Source organism: Calidris pugnax, unplaced genomic scaffold (genome assembly GCF_001431845.1).
Source record: "Calidris pugnax isolate Ruff unplaced genomic scaffold, ASM143184v1 scaffold211, whole genome shotgun sequence".
Classification (NCBI taxonomy): domain Eukaryota; kingdom Metazoa; phylum Chordata; class Aves; order Charadriiformes; family Scolopacidae; genus Calidris; species Calidris pugnax.
This window is the reverse complement of record NW_015091083.1, coordinates 2149009-2168575: the sequence shown is the minus strand read 5'-3', so window position 1 is coordinate 2168575 and position 19567 is coordinate 2149009. Positions and strand designations below refer to the sequence as shown.

The window sequence follows — 19567 nt, the reverse complement described above, 5'->3', positions numbered from 1 at the left end:
TACAACTGTCTGCTTTTCCCTTTGGAGAGGAAGAATACCTGGCAGATCTTGGGACCTGCTTGGGCACTTACTTTTCATACATGATCCCGAGATACTTTAGCTTGCACAATCTGGTCCCTGATCTTTTCAGGCTTACCTGCCACCTAGAGCTTTGAAATAAGTCCTTAATGCACGAAAATAGGCAGTCTTCTAACTACCTTTTCACTATTTAGACAGATTAATCTTTCTGTCGCAATAAAGAGTATTTTCTGCCGTGTATTCAAAAAGATATATCTGTGTAACATTCTGTAACATAGAATTGCTACCACTGGCAGTTACGTGCTCTGAAATGTGTCCTTCCTGGCAAACTCATCCTTACTTATACGCAGATTAGAAGAAAGGAATCCATATGAGGAAAATAAGCTAGAAAGAAAACAACCTGAGAAACTAATGTACTGGCACTCAGAAAAAGGACTAGTATTTTTTATGTGAAGGTACTGTTTGTAGGCAGAAGATTTCTTCTGAAAAGCAAAATGTGCATCAGTACAGCCATTCAGCCTCCTGACTTTTGTATCCTTGTTAAGGGCTGTATGTTAAGTTTTATTGGTATTCTTATTCTAAAATGTTACAATAACGCTTCTATAACTTTGGTATGGAATATACTGGATTTAATTATGGATAAATAGCACGCAGTTTAAAAGCAAATTTTGTTTAATAAGTGGAATTTAATTACACTTTGGGTTGCTGGACCACACATAGAATACTTAGGTTTCCTCTTTTGTTGTTGTTTTCTTAATCTACTGGTAAAGGTAGAAGATATTTTAATTGTAATGTCCTGGTGAAGTCAGTTTACACACTTTAATCCATGGTCTTTTTTTTATATTTGTCTTTTGTTGGTTTTTTTTTTTAAGGCAGTAAAATGACACAATTCCAGAATGCCAGTGATAGAGGTGTTGTTCTTAAACAAGTGATTGTTATTCAAAAAATGAGTAATTGCCCTAGTATTTCAGGATGACACACCTCTTCCTCTGCAACCTTAAAGGAGAAGTAAGCTCTATACACATAACATTTATCTAGGGAGAAAGCTGATACAGGTGTGGACTGAGGTGTATACTTTTCAATATACTTTCAATATACTTTGGCAATGCTTTAGCAATAGAAAACATACTCTGCTTTATTTTAAATACACCCATGTACATGCAGTAACCACTGATGAAGTATATATTGTATCCCTTTTTGTGCCTGAAATAAGGAAGACTTGAGGTCCTTCCAGCTACAAAGTCTTGCCTCTGCAGGAGAAACTTCAGTGTCCTGTGTCTGCTTTTGCAGTCCCTTTTCAGTTCCTCACAAGAATACAAAGCTTAAATTCATCCAGAGTACTATCTACTAGCTACGTAGTTTGAAGGTGGCTATCCTGGAGTGATGGGGAGCTGACTTACGAATAACAAAGCGAAATTTTTAAAAAATCCAAAAAGCCACTGGCGGAGTGCTCAGAGAAGATTAACTTCCTACCCTTGCTGTCAGGACAAGGGAGCCAGCAGTGAAATGATTTCAATAAAATCTGTGCCTATTGTAGCTAAGATAGTAAGGAAAAGTGTGTGGTTTTGTGGGGTGAGGGGAGAAACAAGGGGAGTAACTGCTGATGGTTTTGGGGTGGGCTGGTTCACCCATTTTAAATGATCATGTGTTTCTTGATCCTCACATGTGTTTTTCTGTGATATCTAATTTTTCTGCTGTTTCTGGGTATGGTCACTAGCCCAGTGAGTTGAGATTCTATTATAGAACTAATAAACTGATTTTATTCCGTGTGATTCATGGGAATGCAGCTATGAAATGGCTTACTGGAAAGTCATGTGTGATTGTTGAGCTTTCATAGAAGCTAATAGAATACATTCTGCCAAAAGACTATGTGTGCTTTTGATAAGTTATTCCAGTTTTTGGGGTAACTTGTTAGCACATCCACATAGCCAGGTTCTAGGTGAAGAAATGCACAAAACGCAGAATTAAAACTTAATATTATGTGGGTGGGTTTTTTAGCCTGAAAATTCTACTGCAACCTACCATATTAACTATATATATTTAACTTTATAAACCTGGGTAGCTCCGGTAGTTAATTTTATAAGCAGAAAGCTGCCTATGAAGCTGTACTTTTGTTGGTAAATAATTAGCTGCAAGATGCTAAAACGTGGCTTGGCATGTCCAAGGAACTGTCTGTAACTGTAAACAATATAAGGGCATACTTAAGGAAGAAGAGCAGTCAGGCAGGCTGAGATGGGGAGAAACAACCTTCCTCTCTTGAACTTCCACTGGGGGCCAGGAAAGCCCCCTAGGTCTACATTCTTTGAAGGCTAGTAGGAAGGGATTAATTTGCATGTAAGACAGAATGCAAGGATTTATGAAAGACCTACCTAATTTGGGGGATCGCTACTTCTTGGGAGTAGCTTAAATCTCATTGGGATGCCAAAAGAATATTTTGGAGCTGCAGAGAAGACTGATATTCTCACTGGACGTGAACACCAGTGGGAGGGTACTGTCAGACGATAACAGTTTTCTTAATTTTATCACATTATGAAAGAAATCTTAAATTAATTTTACAGCAGAATCAAATCCTAAATCCTAGTTGCTCTGAAAGTCTTCTTTATGAAATCCCAGGGCTTGCTTTGGAGATTGTATGAATGCTGTATAATACACCTGCGAATCAGCTTGCTAATAGCTAAATAAAACTGATTTAATATCCAATAAAGGTGTGACTTTGAGTGTTAAGATGAGAGCTTGAGACTGATAGTGAGTGTTCGACAACCTTTCTGTTATGGAAAGTAAGCCTCTTGGAAATCATATCAAAAAGTGAAGAGAAATCATTCAGTAGATCCCAAGCCTTGTCCATCTGAGTGCAATTGCCACTGCTTGCTGACTTAAGCTATTGCAGTGGTGTTTTTGAAGGTTAGCTTCTTTGGAATGACATCTCAAATAAAGCTATAGCACACAGTAGTGTTTCCTTGAAACTAACCAGAAATTGCTCCACCTGGCCTTGATGCAGCCAACAGAGACAAGCAACGGAAGACTGCCCAGACTGTATTCTGAAGAAATGTTGCCTCAGGCTGCATCTTTACAAGGATAAGAGTGCAGAAAGTTACCCTCCATTGGTAGAAATGATAAATACCTCTTTATGGGAATGTTAAAAACGTGAATCTTCTATAAAGAGGCTATGCACAGGATTTTTGCTTAAAATGAAGAATTCCTGATTATATTAGAGGAGTAATAATGAAAAATAATGTGAAAGAAGACAAATTTATATAAAAGGTCTTCGCGATCCAGCAGATTTTATATGGGCTAAATATGGGCTATATGGGATAGTGATGACACATCCAACTGGCGCTATTGCGAAGCAGCAAATCATTTTCAAACTCTGAATAGGATTTTGATCTCTACAATAAGTAGTTTCCAGATTATCATCCTATTTAAAAAAGATCTTGCCAAGAACTCTAATGCATCTTGCAAAATATGAGGAGCTAGAGTGCTAGGATTCTTGCAGAGCGCTCAGTATAAAATCCTTCAGCGATAAAACATTTTTCCACGTTCCTGACTCAGTTCACACAATGTAGCTGTGATTTAATACTGCAGTTTCACATTTCAACTGTGTTTAATGACAAGCTTGATAAGAACAAATTTTAGATACTTGTTTTAGTCATCCCATCCAGTTCCTTGTCTGGAGGCTAACATTTTGTATGTAATGCAAAAAAAGGATATGTTTTCGATCAAACTGAGCCAGAACTGTGTTTGTGAATCATATATGATTGAAGATTTTATGCTCATGTACGAAACTCATCTCCTTACCTCTCTAACCAATAGCTATTATTGCTAAGCATATTTGTTCACATTCCTGTTTCTCTTGGAAAAGGGAAGGCAGTCTTAAGAAATTTGAATTGCTTTTTGGAATTGCAAAAGTAGTATTTGGCATTTGGAAGCAACAGATAGTCCTGTTCCATAGCTGAGAGATCCAGAGTAGTTAGTGGATTCAAATTACACTGAGGAGATTTCAGATCAAACACACCGAAAGAGTCTTTTAAATAAAACAAGCAGAAACTAGACTTCTGTTCATGTTTTTTTTATCTTTTAAGTACATCTAGAATTTCCTTCAGTCACTTCTCTGTACATATATTAAATCTTATAGTGCTCTTCTTTTTGATGATTATAAGCTTTGTAGGATTAAGAAAATGAAATTACATTAATAACTGTCTGCATTTAAGAGTGAATTTAAACTTCAACTGAACTGTGTATTATGCAGCAGAGTGAAGTGCTTTTCTTACTTTGTTTCATGTTCTCTTTTGAAAGTCCTTTGAGGCAAGAAGCCTAAAGATAGCAATTGATAAATGTCTGTTGAGATACTGATATTAATCGATAATACAAAGTCCTTGCGTGATAAGACAACAAATAAATAATAATTTGAAGTTTTTAATGTTGGCAATTGGGAAATACTTTTCTAATATTAATAAATCAAGCTTGAAGATTATTGTTCTGCTGCTCAAATAATTCTTCAGCATTTTTTCATTTTGCTTTCAAAGAAGAAATGATTTAAAAAGAAAGAATCAGGATGTATAGAGGTGAAAAAATACTGTCTGAGCTTCCATGTGTGATTGTAGATGATCTTGTTTAACAAAAACAATTGCTATGCTATGGCCAAATACACTTCTGTACATCTGTGACTATAGTTTTCAAAATCAGCTTTACCTTTTGTGTCTTCCCTTTCACTTTTCTCTGCCTTCCCTCCATCCCTGCTCTCCCCAGATGAAAAAGACCAACCTATCTTGGTCCAGTGCTGGATTTTATTCAGAGACTGACAGCTTTTGTTTGTTCAACTCACCCCAGTTAGTGTAAATACTGCTGTCCTTACTTGTGCTCTTTCAGCAATTTCCCTATTTGTGAGTTGTCTTCGGTATAGAGAAGAAAATATGTTTAGATCTTTTGGAAATGGCTTGCTTAGAAAGCTAACCACTTGCACTTAAAGGTAAATGCAATTAAATAGCGATGTTGCAAGTTCTGCTAGGGTCTACTTAAGATTCATTGTTAGGGTTTGGTTTTTTAAATGAAATAAGCGCTACTCAGTGGGAAGCTGATTGAGACAGTGGCCTTGAAAATTACTGCAGTATAAATACTAATTGTGGAGATTAGTGTATTAGGCTTTGAACCTGAGACATACAATAAATGCTGCAGTAAGGTACCCACTGTTTGTAGAACATGGTTTAAGAAAATAGTTTATTTTCTTTTGGACCTTCCCTTTCTAAATTTTTGTAAAATGTAATTTTTCTTAGTCTACAGGAGTCAGCAGTACTAGATGCTCTCAATCTGTTATTACCAGAGTATTTGCACTGTGACCTGTCTTGTAGAGAATAAACTATTAATCATGACTTTCTTCTTCCTTTTGTATTTTGGAGGTGGTCTTCCTAAATCCCTTTCTTCTGTGTACCACCTCTTCCTCAACCCTTTGGAAAAGGAAAACTATTTGCCATTTGCAAGGTAAAGCCGTTAGTGCCTTTGAAGCAATATTGCTGCTCTGGTAATGGCAAATTGATTATACTGTATTGTTTAACTGAATCCTAATGGAACTAGCTGATTGTGCTATTTAGATTATAGTTCAGTTTAAGGAGTTTTCTAGTAAGTGCATATCGAAATCCAAATGTAAGATTTCTCTTTATCCTCAGTGTTCACTTCAATATTTGAAATATATTAAGCCTAGGTAATTAACTGTCCTAAACTTTATAAATGTCTGGCAACTTACAGGGCTTTTGCAAATATTTGAAATTAATCCCTTTAGGTAGGAGTAATCACTATAAGCAAGTCTATACTTAGTGAAGCAAAAAGACTCTATTTTATGATTCTGATTGAAATACAAGTAGAAAAATTCTCATGTCTTTTGTCCTAATGAGTAAGTGCATGTTTTAGCATTTAACTGAAATAATGCAGTTTCATGGGGCTATATATATTTAATGTGGCTGTATTTCAGGTAGCTGTTATAGGAAGACAAAAGACTTTCAAAATAACACGTGATGCAATGTGTAAATAATTCAGATTATATTTTCTTCTTTTTTCAATTTTGGTTGGTTTTTTATTTTTATTCTTACAGTTATCTAGCAGGTTGTCTGTAAACCACTGCGTCAAATACCTTATCAGTGTGCGATATTGCTCTCTGCAGCATCAGCTTCCACTTCCATATATTGTTCTTGCATGCAATATGGGGGCTCTGGTAAACTCTCGAACTGTTCTACCGAGTAGATGAGATCTTCAGTGTCTGGATACTAAATGTAGCTAAGCGCAGTTTCAGCTAACTTCTAAAAATGTAGGGCAACACATCCTTTCAGAATTGCGGTTTGGAATGAGTAAAAATTGTGTGTTTGGTTCAATGTAGTAAGTATCTATACACTTAGGCTGCTAGCTGTGTGCATGTTCAAAGCTGTGTTCTCGTTTAAAGTTCGTAGGCTTCTTGGGGCACCTCTTCTGTGCATTAGCACAGTGTCTTCTGAGGCCTATACAAAAAAAAAAATATTTCAACTTTGCTCCTACAAAATATGTGCAGTTTTATGTGGCCCAAGTGAAACAGATTTTAAAAAACAAACAAACAAACAAACAAACAAAAAATCTCACAAACCCTGTTGCTTTTGTTACCGTATTTTATTAGAGGATGCACTGAGATATAAGTACGTATTCTAGATCAACCTTTTTCAGATTTACAATATTATGGTCACGTGAATTAAGAACTAAAACTTTCAGTATCTTTCTGGAACTTCCTTACTCTGATTTATGCAGAAATGGTTTTAATCCTAATCTCTGAACGTATACAAATCTTACAAAGTATGATGATTATATTGGTGTTGTAATACTATCCTGTCATAATTAGATGTCAAGCTGTTTTATTTTAAAATTTTACTCTTTAAACAGTATTCAGGTTTGTAAAATCTGAATTACATTGCCTGAAAACACTCTTCCTCTCTTTAAAGGATACCTTGATTGTGTGGTCTGAAGCTGAAAATTATGATTTGGCACTTAGCTTTCAAGAAAAAGCAGGATGTGATGAAATATGGGAAAAAATATGTCAGGTAAGTTTGATAAATATAAGATTGGAAAAACCTAAATCATCTTAATGTATGTGTTCAAATTTTTTAGACTGTTCTAAGAGGTGAATCTGAACACAGTAGGTAGAAAGTAAAGCTATCGTCTTAGCCACCTTCACCAAATTTTGTATTTTTGAATTTGGAAACTTCCTCCTTCCTCCACAAATTTGATGTGAATTTAACAATGTTTGGGGTGGCTTTTTAGAGCATTTTCAGGTCTTTTTGCTTAAAATAACTTTTTAGCTTTATTATAACCCAAGTAAGTTCAGCTCAAAATGAGTGCTTAAAAAGTTTCCTAACAATTAATTTCGTAAATAAGTTTTTCTGGGTTGGGCAGAAGGGAAAAGGTTACCTGTCCAAAGTTTCATTGTAGAGAGAAGAATGTATGTGAGCTCTTAGTGAATTTTATAATGTATTTCTCCTGCATTTAGCCATACCTTATTCACATTTCTCTTCCTATATTTCTCATTCTTCTCTTTCTTTTATGTCATTCTTCTGTTTAAGGTGAGGGGAATATTGAATTTCTCAACAGATCTTTTTTCCATGTAAATGTCACAGTGTGCTTCTGTTGACTATCAGGGTATGAAAGTCTGATTTGGTAGTTGAAGTAGGAGATAGCTCTATATTATCACCTTAAAGCTGTAATTCTTACAGTTTAAAGAAATCAAACAGTTTATATGTAGCATGTATGTATTTTAATATATGCTAATTAACTCTTTATGTTTTACCACAGCAACCAGATGACTATGTGTCATCGAATCAGTATTGTTTCTGGATAACATTTGGTCAGATATTAACTATTGACCAATACCTAAAAGAGTTTAATCGATATATTCACTGATGTTAGTTTAGTTTGTCAGTTCTTGTTTGGGTTTTTCTTTCATTGCAAGCATTGCAACTTTTCTTAATTTCTGTGCTATATTATGTGGGATTTCTCTAATTTGTCTAATTCTCTCTTTGTGGGCTCTCATTTTCTGTTCTTAAAAAACATCTAGCTCTTTCTACTCTGTCTTTTAGAGTCTGTTCTCACTGATTTCAGAAATAAAGCAAAAGAAATCTGGTTTTATAATTGCATGTGTATGGGTCATTCATTTTTTTGGGAATGAGTCTTTTCAACAGTTTATCACTTATGTAAATAAGTACAGAAACTTATGTAAATAAGTACAGAAACATTTCCAGGAACCTTGGCACTCAAAGGACCAAAAGTTGGGGACAAACAAAATGGGAGAAAGGGGAAATTGTGTGCTAGGGTAACACCCAGATAAGAAGCCCAGTTTCCTCAGCCTCATGTAAAGACCTAATATTTTTGTAAGAAACCAGTGCCTTTACATCCTGTTTTGAGGCCATGCTATTGTATTTGTGTCTAGTGTACTTTAAAGATCTTAAGCTTCCTCAGTTGTTGAAGCTTGTTCTAAAAGGAAAACTTTGATACCACTTACACTGGAAGTGGTTGCTGATGTGTAGGCAGAATAGAATGTGGGTTTTCACAGCATTCTGGATTTTATACAGCAAGGATTTGCTTGCTGTTATCCATGAAGAAGTATTTCTCCCAGATTTTTTTTGCTGATTTTCCAGATAAAAAGGAACAGTACCATGTATCATTCTACACAGCGGTACCTTTCTGGATTTGACACATCAGACTCCAGATACTGCAATTAAGATGTCATTAAAGCTGAAACACTCTGGTTCAGTCTGTCTCTGTTTTTTTCACTAACTCATGCTTTCTGCAGTTTCCTTGTTGTATCTCTAGAGAGATCTTTGCAGGTCCTGTGCCTTGTTTTTCTGACAGTTCCAGGTTGCCTGTACTCTTTTGTTAACATTGGTTTGGGGTTTTCTGTTCTTCGAGGGGTTCTGTGGCTCTGTTGAGTATTTAGAAAGTGCACAGTAACACATTTTGACTTGCAGCGCTCCAGAACTGGTAACGGCAATTAAATTAACAGGACTGGCCTCTCTCTTCTGTTTGAGGTAGCAGAAGCTTTGAAAAGCATCAAGAGCAGTTAAATAGCCTATAGATAAATGTTTAAAGCTATCGCTGCAATAACGTAATACTGGTTTGCATTTGAAAATCTGTCTGCAGAGAATAAAGATTGGAAACAAATCACTTAGTTCAGTAGTGAAAAAGTTGTCATCCATCCTAGTAATTATGAATTTCCTTTTTTATTTGAAATACTCAGAAAATGTATCTAAATATCTAACGTAGAAATAATTTTGTACAGCCTTCTGTTTGGAGAACATAAGCTCTTACTTTGCAAACCAGTTGTACTCAATGTCAAACTTGTATTTGCACTTCTATTTTGGCTATAGTAATAAAAAGTGTGGGGCATTTGAAATGGTACTTTTTAAAAAGCACTCAAGTAGCAGTAAACATTAAAGTCCACTTTTTTAAACACATCTTATTTTGTAGGTTCAAGGCAAAGACCCCTCTGTCGACATTACTCAGGACCTAGTCGATGAATCTGAGGAAGAGCGTTTTGATGATATGTCATCACCAGGTCTAGAATTGCCGTCTTGTGAATTGAGTCGACTAGAAGAAATTGCAGAACTTGTGGCATCTTCACTGCCTTCACCATTACGTCGTGAAAAACTCGCACTAGCACTGGAAAATGAGGGCTATATTAAGAAGCTCTTAGAAATTTTTCATGTGTGCGAAGACTTGGAGAACATTGAAGGACTACACCACTTATATGAAATTATCAAGGGAATTTTCCTTTTGAACAGAACTGCACTTTTTGAAGTCATGTTTTCCGAGGAATGTATAATGGACGTAATTGGATGCCTAGAATATGATCCGTCTTTATCACAGTCACGGAAACACAGGGAATTTCTGACTAAAACAGCAAAATTTAAAGAGGTGATTCCTATATCTGATCCAGAGCTGAAGCAAAAAATACATCAGACATACAGAGTACAGTATATTCAAGATATGGTCCTACCCACTCCCTCAGTTTTTGAGGAAAATATGCTATCAACACTTCATTCTTTCATCTTTTTTAATAAAGTGGAAATAGTTGGTATGTTACAGGTAAGTTTCAGAATTTCACAGTCTATTTGCGCTTGGGCAGAGAAAGTTGGATAATTTTTCTTGGAAAGATTAAGGTGCTTTGGTGGAACCTTCTGTCATTCTGAAAGTCGTTTTGAAGTGTGACACAAAAGGCGTGGATTTGAGTACTGAGCTGATTTGTACTTAACTGTCAGATTTTGGACTAGATGCTCTGTAAATGATTTAAATGGAGCAAACATATGTAGAATCCTGAATGAGGTTGTTTGGAATGAATAGTACTGTTTGCATTTTGAAGGGTTGATTTTGCTAGGGTTTTTTTCTGTATTTTGGGACTTTTTAGGAACTAGAGTTACGGATAATTTTTGTCATGTTACCATGACGAAAAAATAATCAAATTACTTCACCAAAATTTCACAAATATAATCTCATACCAGGATATAAGTGTTTCTAAGTTTGAAGTAAATTCAATTAGTTGTTTGGAAACTACACATTCAGAACATGACATTGCCCTAGAGACTTGAATGTTTTCTTTGTTTGTCTTATAAGTCCCTAAATAATATTACTTGGAATTTCCAGTTTTGCTTGATGTATGTCTTACTTCAAATGTAAAGAGTTTATATGATGCTTTAGATATCTTACCTACATGTCTTAAGTATTCTGTGCCAACCCAGGAACTTCCTGAACTGTGTAGAAACAGATGGCACATCTCCGTGCTGGGAGCTTCCTAAAGCTTTCAGCTGACTCAGCAAAGTGTTACAGCACATGTATTTTGGTTTGTAGACGTTAATTACCATTATCTTAATTCTACTGATTTTCAATAAGTGAATAGCCACTGTCTTTGTAGGGGCTGTCTGATGGGAGAAATGGACAGTGCTAGCTGCTACTGGTTACCTTAATCACATTTATCTTCAGTTGAATCTCAGAATGTACCCTGTTTAATTTCAAAATAGAGCAAAAATTCCTTTTGCAAGCTCATACGACAAATCATCATCAATACTAGGCCTTCTGTCTTCATCCACCACACTCAGTTGATCAGAATACTGATATTATTTAATCCACTCTCTTGGAGCTGTAATCTGTTATGTCAACACATGGAGTACTTGATAAGCAGCCAGATGTGCAAGATGTCACCCAGATGTGGCCTGTGGGCAGACCATGACTTACTGGAGCAGCCACTGAAGCCTGGTGGAACACCTGGGGCATCTCCACTAGTATTGGACTGCAGCGTAGGCTAACTGAACCAAACTCTTTATGTCTGAATGTGTGTCCTTGATAAACAAAGTCACAGATGTGTATCTGAAGCAGTGAGAAGGCTTTAATCATTTTGGAGTGGCCAGTTTGAGAAAGCTTACAAACCTGACAGAGGGAGTGCTGAAAAAGATTCAATTAAGTGTCTCAACTTGGGTATCCAGTAGGTCTCTCAAATATGTTGACCTGTTTTGCAAGCATTGCTGAAAGCAAAGTCGTGAGTATGTTACATTTTGGCTTGAGGAGGAGGAGGGGAAGAGTTATGCAGGAGTCTTGGTGTCAGGGGATGATTCTGAAAGGGATCTTGAACTTTGGAAAAGAGGGCAAGGAAAAAGGGGACCTGATCCTGCAAAATCATTAATGGCGTGTTTGCCAGAAATCCTGAGGTAACTTGAATGAGGACTTGTGGTTGATTATTTTCCTTTTTTCTGTGTCTTATAACCTGTGTTTGGTTAGTAGATGTAGGTTGAGCTTGGGTCAGAATATCAAGGTTTAGTGTGGTTGTGAAGCGTGTTAGTTGCAGTTTACTGTTTGCAGTTACAGAAATAGAGGCTCAGATCTGATTTTGATTTGTTCTGTGACCGCAGGTTTCTGAACCTTATCTTCACTACTGTTGCTGTTGTCTGTGGTTGAGAATAAAGTGTACTCCCTGTGCAGTGGAGCCAGAAGAATTAGCATTGCATAACTTTGAAAGTTAGCTAAATATTTCAGATTGTTGTAGTGTTTTGTACAGCTTTGAGGAGCCAAGAGTGGTAGTTGCCAGGGAAGAAAATACATCCTATGATATATTGCATTCCCTAGTCGTTTCACGGTACAGCTCTATAGCATTGAGGGGGAACTGAATTTTAAAATAAATTTATAAATAGAAATCTGTTGGAAATTATTTGACATTTATGATCAACTCTTGATTTTGAGGGAATTAAAAGAGTCTATCAATATTGTATGCCAATTGCATTTCTAAGAGATTAAAAATATTGATTGATTGGTTGACTTCTCAAGTTCTTACAGTGTAGCTCTAAACCAAGGTTTAAACTGGCATTTATTGTATTCACCTGGCATTTATTTATTGATCTATTTATAGAGCAGTATGTCAGGTTGCACTTTTCTGTAATCTCTGCCCCGTAAAGTTTCATTCGCTCCTCTCCTTTCTCCGTCCCCCATTCCCTCAGTCCTTGTATAAAATGTATGATACTGTTCCTTCTAATTTCTTTAAGCAGAATAAATAATGTTCTGAGAACAAAATTAAAAGACTGCTTTTGTTGATTTCACTTCTGTAACTAATTCTTAAGGTCTTTGTTCCATTAGTATGCTTTAACGTGCATTTCTGTAGCTGGGTCTATCACAATACTTCGATGGGAGGGACGGTGTTATTTCGTGAAAGATTTAAAGTTGTCTGTAATTGGAATTCCTGGCATTCATTATTTTAGATCTAATGAGATCCTGGTGCTAACTAACCTTATGTGTGTACTTAAGAAGCTATTTCTTTTATAAGTAATTATTAATTGGAGAGTTTCTGGGATGCTTCTTGGTAGTTTATTGGGAGCAATTAATGAGTCTCAGCTTTTTAGTTGGTGTGTAACACAGGTTGTTAATGCTTCTGCTGTTGACTTATGTTGTCTCTCCTGAACCATTGAGGCTGTGACAAAAGAGCTGTCTTTTTAGGAAATTTTAAGTCTCAGATTCAAAGTAAACTCCCTGAGCAGCTGGTATCCAGTGACATACTGCAACTATTGCGTGTACAACTGAGTTGTTTTATATTCTGTTCTTTTCTCTTTCACTAGCTGGGGAGGAAAGGAGAAGAAAAACTATTTTACCTCCACCATGAAAAAAAAGATGGGATCTAAAGAGCCCTTTTCATGTCAGGCCCTGTATTAACTAAAGTGGCACTTTGAATACCGTCATCTCAACTTGACCCAGCCACACCTTAGTTACAGAAAAGTGATTAGAAATTTGTTCAAGGCTCTGTGCAGATTGTGCCTTACGCTCTTCGACAGGCTGGGTGACTTTATTAAAAGTTATCACTTGTCGTATTTAAGGTATTTGGTGTTAAGATAGGACATTTAAGGTCATTAAAGGTCACTGACATTTAAGGGCAGTTTTTCAATTACAACTAGTGAATTCTGTAAATAAGTATATGCTGTTTCTTAAGAATTCTGGCTTTATTAGGAGAGATTTTTTTTTGTAAATTAAAAAAAAAAAAAGATACAAATTCTGTAGTCGTGGAAGATACCAGCTTCCATTATTTTGCTTTCTTTGATAGGTAAAAAGCTCTTACCTGTTCTGTGGTAAAACAAGAAACAGAGAATGAATCACCTTTGGCACTTAGGGTTCTGAACTGTATTCCTCCTGCCTACTTCATTAAGGTTAGCTTTCCCATGATCTTTATAAAAATGCTTACACTGATGGGCTTTTCTGAGAAATGGAGGTTAGCTTATTTGTGATTTAATTGTCTAAGATCTGTCATTTTAAGTAACTGTGTCAAGATCTCACTAAACTAGATACTGTTGGTCATGGTGGGTAGTAAACCCATGATACCAGTACTTCCAGTCTACAGAATTAACTGCTGTGGAAACCTGCTCAATTACAGGTGTTATGATTCACTGTACGTAAGATACGAAAGAGGTATATAATATTTTTTTCCAATTTCAGCCCCTCCTAATATGCTCTTACTGCTTTGGGTCCAGCCTGTTCTAGTCTTGAGATGTCATAGCCACCAAGAAACCTTGCTGAAACATGGAGTTCACCAAGTTTTGAGAGTGGGGGTGGGACAGGTAAGTGGTGTTTCTTACTTTATATGACGCTCTTTTGCAATTTAAAAATATATACTAATGTTCACACTGGAGGTCACCAGTTCTTTCCCTTTGTATTATTAACTAGTTCTTAAAAAAAACCAAAAACTTGCAAAACTGCGCCATAGAGTGAGCAAACACTGTTTCCTTTCGTTCTCTCCCCCCTTCTCATTGGCGTGTTCTTTTTGCCGGCAAGATCCTTTGGTGTTTTATCTTCCAGAATACAGAATATTGTTAGGATTACTTTTGAGTACATGCGTTTCGACTTCAGAGTCTTTCATTTTCAGGAAAGTGGAGAGTGAAAGGGTAAAATTGGACATAGGTTAAAATAATTTATGTGCCTGATAGAGCAGTGATCACATGGCATTACTGTAGTGGTAAATCAGCTTTTTAACATACAGAAATCATATTACTCATAGTCCCTTTCTCCCTTTTTAATAACTAAGAGGCGTTTAGGTACATCTGTATATTTTACTGGATTTATATATAATAGTAGGCTGTTTTTAATTTTGAAAGTGGTTTTACAGGTAGTTACTTATTCTTAACAAAACCCTGCGGATGTAAATGTAATTATCTGTAGTTGTTTTAGGGGAAGAATTGTGTCAGCGCATGCTGGCAGTTTTCCCCAAGTGTATTAGGATTGGGACGTCTTCTGCCACTCTGCTATTTTGCAGTAGTTGGCTCAGGAATAACTCTGGAGATTTACTTTCAGCAAAATTTACCTTGCAATAAAGTATAAAAAGATTCTGGGGGGAATGACTTAGTGAAAGAAGTTTGCAAGTGGTGCATGCTAGTGATTTCTGATACTAACTTCTTCATTGTAGAAAATTATTTTCATTGTGTACGGAGCCTCCAAATGTGATTAGCTGGGTCCCGCTGCTGTGTCAGTGTGTTGTCTCAAGTGGAAATAGCTTATTGATAGGAGATGAAAACATGTATGGGAATGCAGGCTGAGAGAGAGGAGACTGAAACGTTATGAACTACGAAGTCTTCTGGTGTGGTAGCAGGAAGGAATGTATGTTTGAAGCTGTGATTCTCTTGTTTCCTGGTAACATTTTATGAAAAAGCTTTCACTTTCTGGGCTGAAATATTATTTCTGCCTAAAATGAATACGGAGATGGAAAAGAGGATGGAAAGTGTACTCTTTTTCCAGCTTAGGTGTCACTGAGTTTCTTGGATGTTTTTTTGAGAATGGCATATTTTTTGTCATTTATCTGTTGTCACAGACATGAAGTATCTGATAACTGAAAGTTAATTATATTTGAGAGGCCTGCTTTTGAAGAATGCTTTTTTAAGTGCCTTTTGGGAGGAGGAAGACCGCTTTGAAAGAAGAATCACAAATGTAAATAGTGTCTTTTTTTTGTGATCCTACTTTGTCTGTGGTTTTCTTGTTTTTAAAGTCATAAATGATGGAGTGAGTAGAACTTTGAAAGGTATTAAATCCTAGGAGCATCTACTTACATCTTGCAAAAGCATAAATGAATATATTAATGTTTGGTATATGCATAGTTTAAGTATTGCGCATTTAGTAATTTCTCTGTATGGAAAAAATAGCTAGATTCTACAGTTACCCTGTAAACTATTGTTGGCAGTTCTGTTTTCTTGGAAAACAGTTGCCACTGTCACAGCTTCTAAGATGCATCCACATGGGTTTTGATACTTGTTTGCATGAAGAGGCCAGATACTACAAAGAATTATGCATTTACGCTGTGTTCACTTTACAGACATATTTTAGGGGATTTTTGTAAGTTGGAAAAAAAACCCAAAACATTTAAGCTTGTGTAATTCTAGCATTCGGTGTTGATGCTTTGTGACTTCTGAAATATGTGAATTCTGCTCTCAGACCGTGCATTTCCATAGGTTCTGTGGGTAGTGTTCAGGAATGTATCTTTAGATATGCTGCCCTTTTCAGTAATTTTGCAGCTTGAGAGAGAAAAGCTTGTATTTAGAATGTTTGTTGCAATCACAATTTTTCTATAAATGTGAGAGGATTGGGGTTTTTCCCATCGGTAACAACCTGTCTGCCTTTCACTAAGCGTCTGGAATGAGATTGCGCTGAAACACATTTCAGGGCTAAGACATAACAGCGAAATTAGTAATGAGTTGATTTTATTTTCTTGGAATAACTGCCATTTACTGCATATTATCCATGTAAGGGTAGGGTGTTTTGAATTACTCAGATCCATCTTAGTTTGTCTGATTTTAAATAGATCACAGTTATTCTGAGTCCTACAGATTTCAGATAATCCCATTCGTTTAAAAATACCATGTATTTAATGGAGTTTGGGAGAGGAGGTAGTGTGGGAGGAGCATCAGTGCTATATTTAATACATAATAGTAAAATCCTGTATTATAGTAAATATGTGGAAGGTTGAAAAATGGAACTTCTGACAGTTCCTCCTGAAACATTAAGTGTCAGCTTTGAAGTCTTAATCACTTCCCAGTGTTTGGAAGTCCCCTCTACAAGTCGCAGATGTTTGCAAGCCCAGTAACAGGGCAAGTGGGTTGGCCTCTGCTGCAGGTGGCCATGTCTTGAGCCAGGATCTGGTGAGAGCCCTGCACTGGGCCCCTCACCAGTAGTGAAGGGTCTCCGCCTCCCCTTTTTGAAATCAAAGCCCTAAATAGTTGTTTTGAACATATTTGACTGTTGAAATCTGAAAGTCAAACTTTATGTTTACAGTGCTTGATCCTCCAGAGGGAATTTCATTAAACTCCAAATGAGGCCTCTCCTATCTCTTTTTGTTTTGATTTTGAAGCAGTCACAAAAATAGCACCAGAAATTGTGTCCAGAAATCATTCCTCTTCATTATCACTAGAGAGTTGGGTCGGGTTAGAGCCATGGCACAGCATCAAGCAAGAGGAAACGTGGCGTGTCCTAAATATAGTGTTTACCTTATAGTGTGGTGAAATGCCTAGTAGGGCAGTAGCTCATGCCAAACTATTTTGGGTTTATCTGTGTTGTGCAGTGCCAAGTAGAGGTCCTGGATGGGGTTGTGGCAGTGTTATAGCTGCATTAGCACAGTGTGCTGTTGGAACTGAGGTACTCATCTTCTCAGCAAGGCTGCAGGGTGAGCCTGGGCGAGATACCTAGATAATCTGAATATAAGAAAGTTTATGTGGATGTATCTGAAGTACTTTCATGGTTCTGCTTTATGCTGTGTAAACGTAAGCGAGGCAACTTGGGTTTCTAGCCCTGTGGTTTGGGATGGAAGGATGTTGTATGTGGTGCTACTGACTTCACAAGAAACAACACTCTGGCAGCTTTTTATTTGTATCTGATGTACAGGTATCTTTTCAAGCAAGTGCTATCTTATTAATGTATTATATTAGGGAAAGGATGAGGAAAGGTTTAGTTCTGTCTTAATAATCTTCTAGTTGTTAGGAGTGTAATGGGAAGCTGAGTATTGCTGCTTCTTGCAGTCCGAATCTGTTTATAACGTGTTGTCTGCTGTGTGTAGTTTTGCCGAGGTACTGCAGTATAAGAAATAATGGAATGGTTTTTGATTGCTGCCAGCCAGGATGCCCAATGAATGCTGTATGTTATAGGAACAGTTACTTTGATTTGGTTTCTAGAATTTACCCTCCTCACACTGGGGGGGAAAGAATCTCCTCTCATTCCTGCTAATATGCAGCTCTATCTTCATTTTGTCCTTGCTTTATCTCTGCTGCAAATATCTCATAACATTCCAAAGATCTATGTGTGTGCAGGGCTGAGTGGGAGATCATGTTTATAAATACCCATGAGCAATTGAAGGAGGAATATTGTAGTGTGGTTTAGGGGGAGGGGCGTGTGACAAGGGGAAGGGAGTTAGAGAAGAAGTCACAGATGAAATGATGAGAATGGCAGTAGGAAATAGAAAAAGAACAGCCAAAGGGCAGTACAGGATTCATTGTAACTGAGAATGAAGGGGAGGGTGTGTGTGGAGTGGTGTTGAACGTGATAAAAGCTCAAAAACAAGATTCATATTAGTTAGTTTAAAAATTGAATTAGAAAGTTGATACCAGTATGATTACAGTACACAAACGTGTGTTCTCTTAATTGCAGGAGGCATGGTTAGAAGAACTTTATATTATACTTGGATGTCTTTTGATACTGTCAAATAAACAAATGGTATTGTTTTGCCTTTGTAGGAAGATGAAAAATTTCTGACAGACTTGTTTGCACAACTAACAGATGAAGCCACAGATGAGGAGAAAAGACAGGAATTGGTAAGAAATCTGTAAAATACACATGAAAGGGACAGTTACTACCAAGTGATACGTGCATCATTTTTTAACTAGGATATTATTCCTGTTTTTCAGGTAAATTTCCTGAAAGAGTTTTGTGCATTCTCTCAAACACTGCAACCTCAAAACAGAGATGCGTTTTTCAAAACCTTGTCAAATATGGGCATACTGCCAGCACTAGAAGTCATATTGGTAAGTCAGTGCAATTTTGTTTATGATAATATCTCCAGAGAGGTTTTTTTTTTTAAAAGTAAGCCAGGCAAACTTAAGTCACATGGTTTTCTGAATTGTTGCTTCATTTGTCTTGTCTTAGCTTGAGATTCAGGACATATAAAATATTTTTATACAATTTTAAAAGCATTTACAGTATGACATTGGTAAGTGCCCTGGCATTCTCACATTTTTGTTTTGTCCTTCACTTCCTATCTCTACATGCTTCTTGGTATACAATTAAGTAAGAAAATAGGGAAATATACCAAAGGGCAGGGAAACTATAAAATTTATTTTGGCTACAGTTGTCAAATATACAAAAAAGAGGTTAGAGTCAATTGAGTTTTAGAATACAGTTTTAGTACTAGTTAGGTATGATTTGTAAGTAGGAATTAAAAGCTGTATGCTCTCTGGTTTTCATTCCATTTAAGCCTTTTCTTTTAAGGAAACATAAATGGTTTTATATGACTTTTTCAGGGTATGGATGATGCACAAGTACGAAGTGCAGCCACTGATATATTCTCATATTTGGTTGAATACAACCCATCCATGGTACGAGAGTTTGTCATGCAGGAAGCGCAGCAGAATGATGATGTAAGTAGAGGGACCCCAGAAAAGTGTGTATTGTTTTTCAAAATTACTCTTTTATATTTATGACTCTATTAAACAACATGAGCCTGGGTTCTGAAGAATTGCAGAATCACAGAATGATAGAGGTTGGATGGGACCTCTGGAGATCATCTAGTCCAACCCCCCTGCTAGAGCAGGGTCACCTAGAGAAGGTTGCACAGGAACATGTCCGGGCAGGTTTTGAATGTTTCCAGAGAGAGAGAGACTTTATCACCTTTCTGGGCAGCCTGTTCCAGTGCTCTGCCACCCTTAAAGGAAAGAAGTTCCTTGTCATGTTTAGATGGAACTTCCTATGTTCAAGTTTGTGCCCATTACCTCTTGTCCGGTCACTGGGAACCACTGAAGAAAGGCTGGCCCCATCCTCCTCTTGCCCACCC

At 36.8% G+C, this 19567-nt stretch overlaps 1 protein-coding gene across 2 annotated transcripts in view; it reads left to right on the top strand.

Annotated features, from left to right (window-relative positions):
- The window catches only part of PPP4R3A (protein phosphatase 4 regulatory subunit 3A), a 47859-nt gene that overhangs the window by 12632 nt on the left and 15660 nt on the right, over positions 1 to 19567 (top strand). For both annotated transcript variants that reach the window (XM_014957473.1, XM_014957474.1), the window contains 5 exons: positions 6972 to 7070; positions 9490 to 10107; positions 18255 to 18332; positions 18426 to 18542; positions 19038 to 19154. In XM_014957473.1, the coding sequence (XP_014812959.1) occupies positions 6972 to 7070; positions 9490 to 10107; positions 18255 to 18332; positions 18426 to 18542; positions 19038 to 19154 (1029 nt within the window). The remainder of the gene's footprint in view (positions 1 to 6971; positions 7071 to 9489; positions 10108 to 18254; positions 18333 to 18425; positions 18543 to 19037; positions 19155 to 19567) is intronic.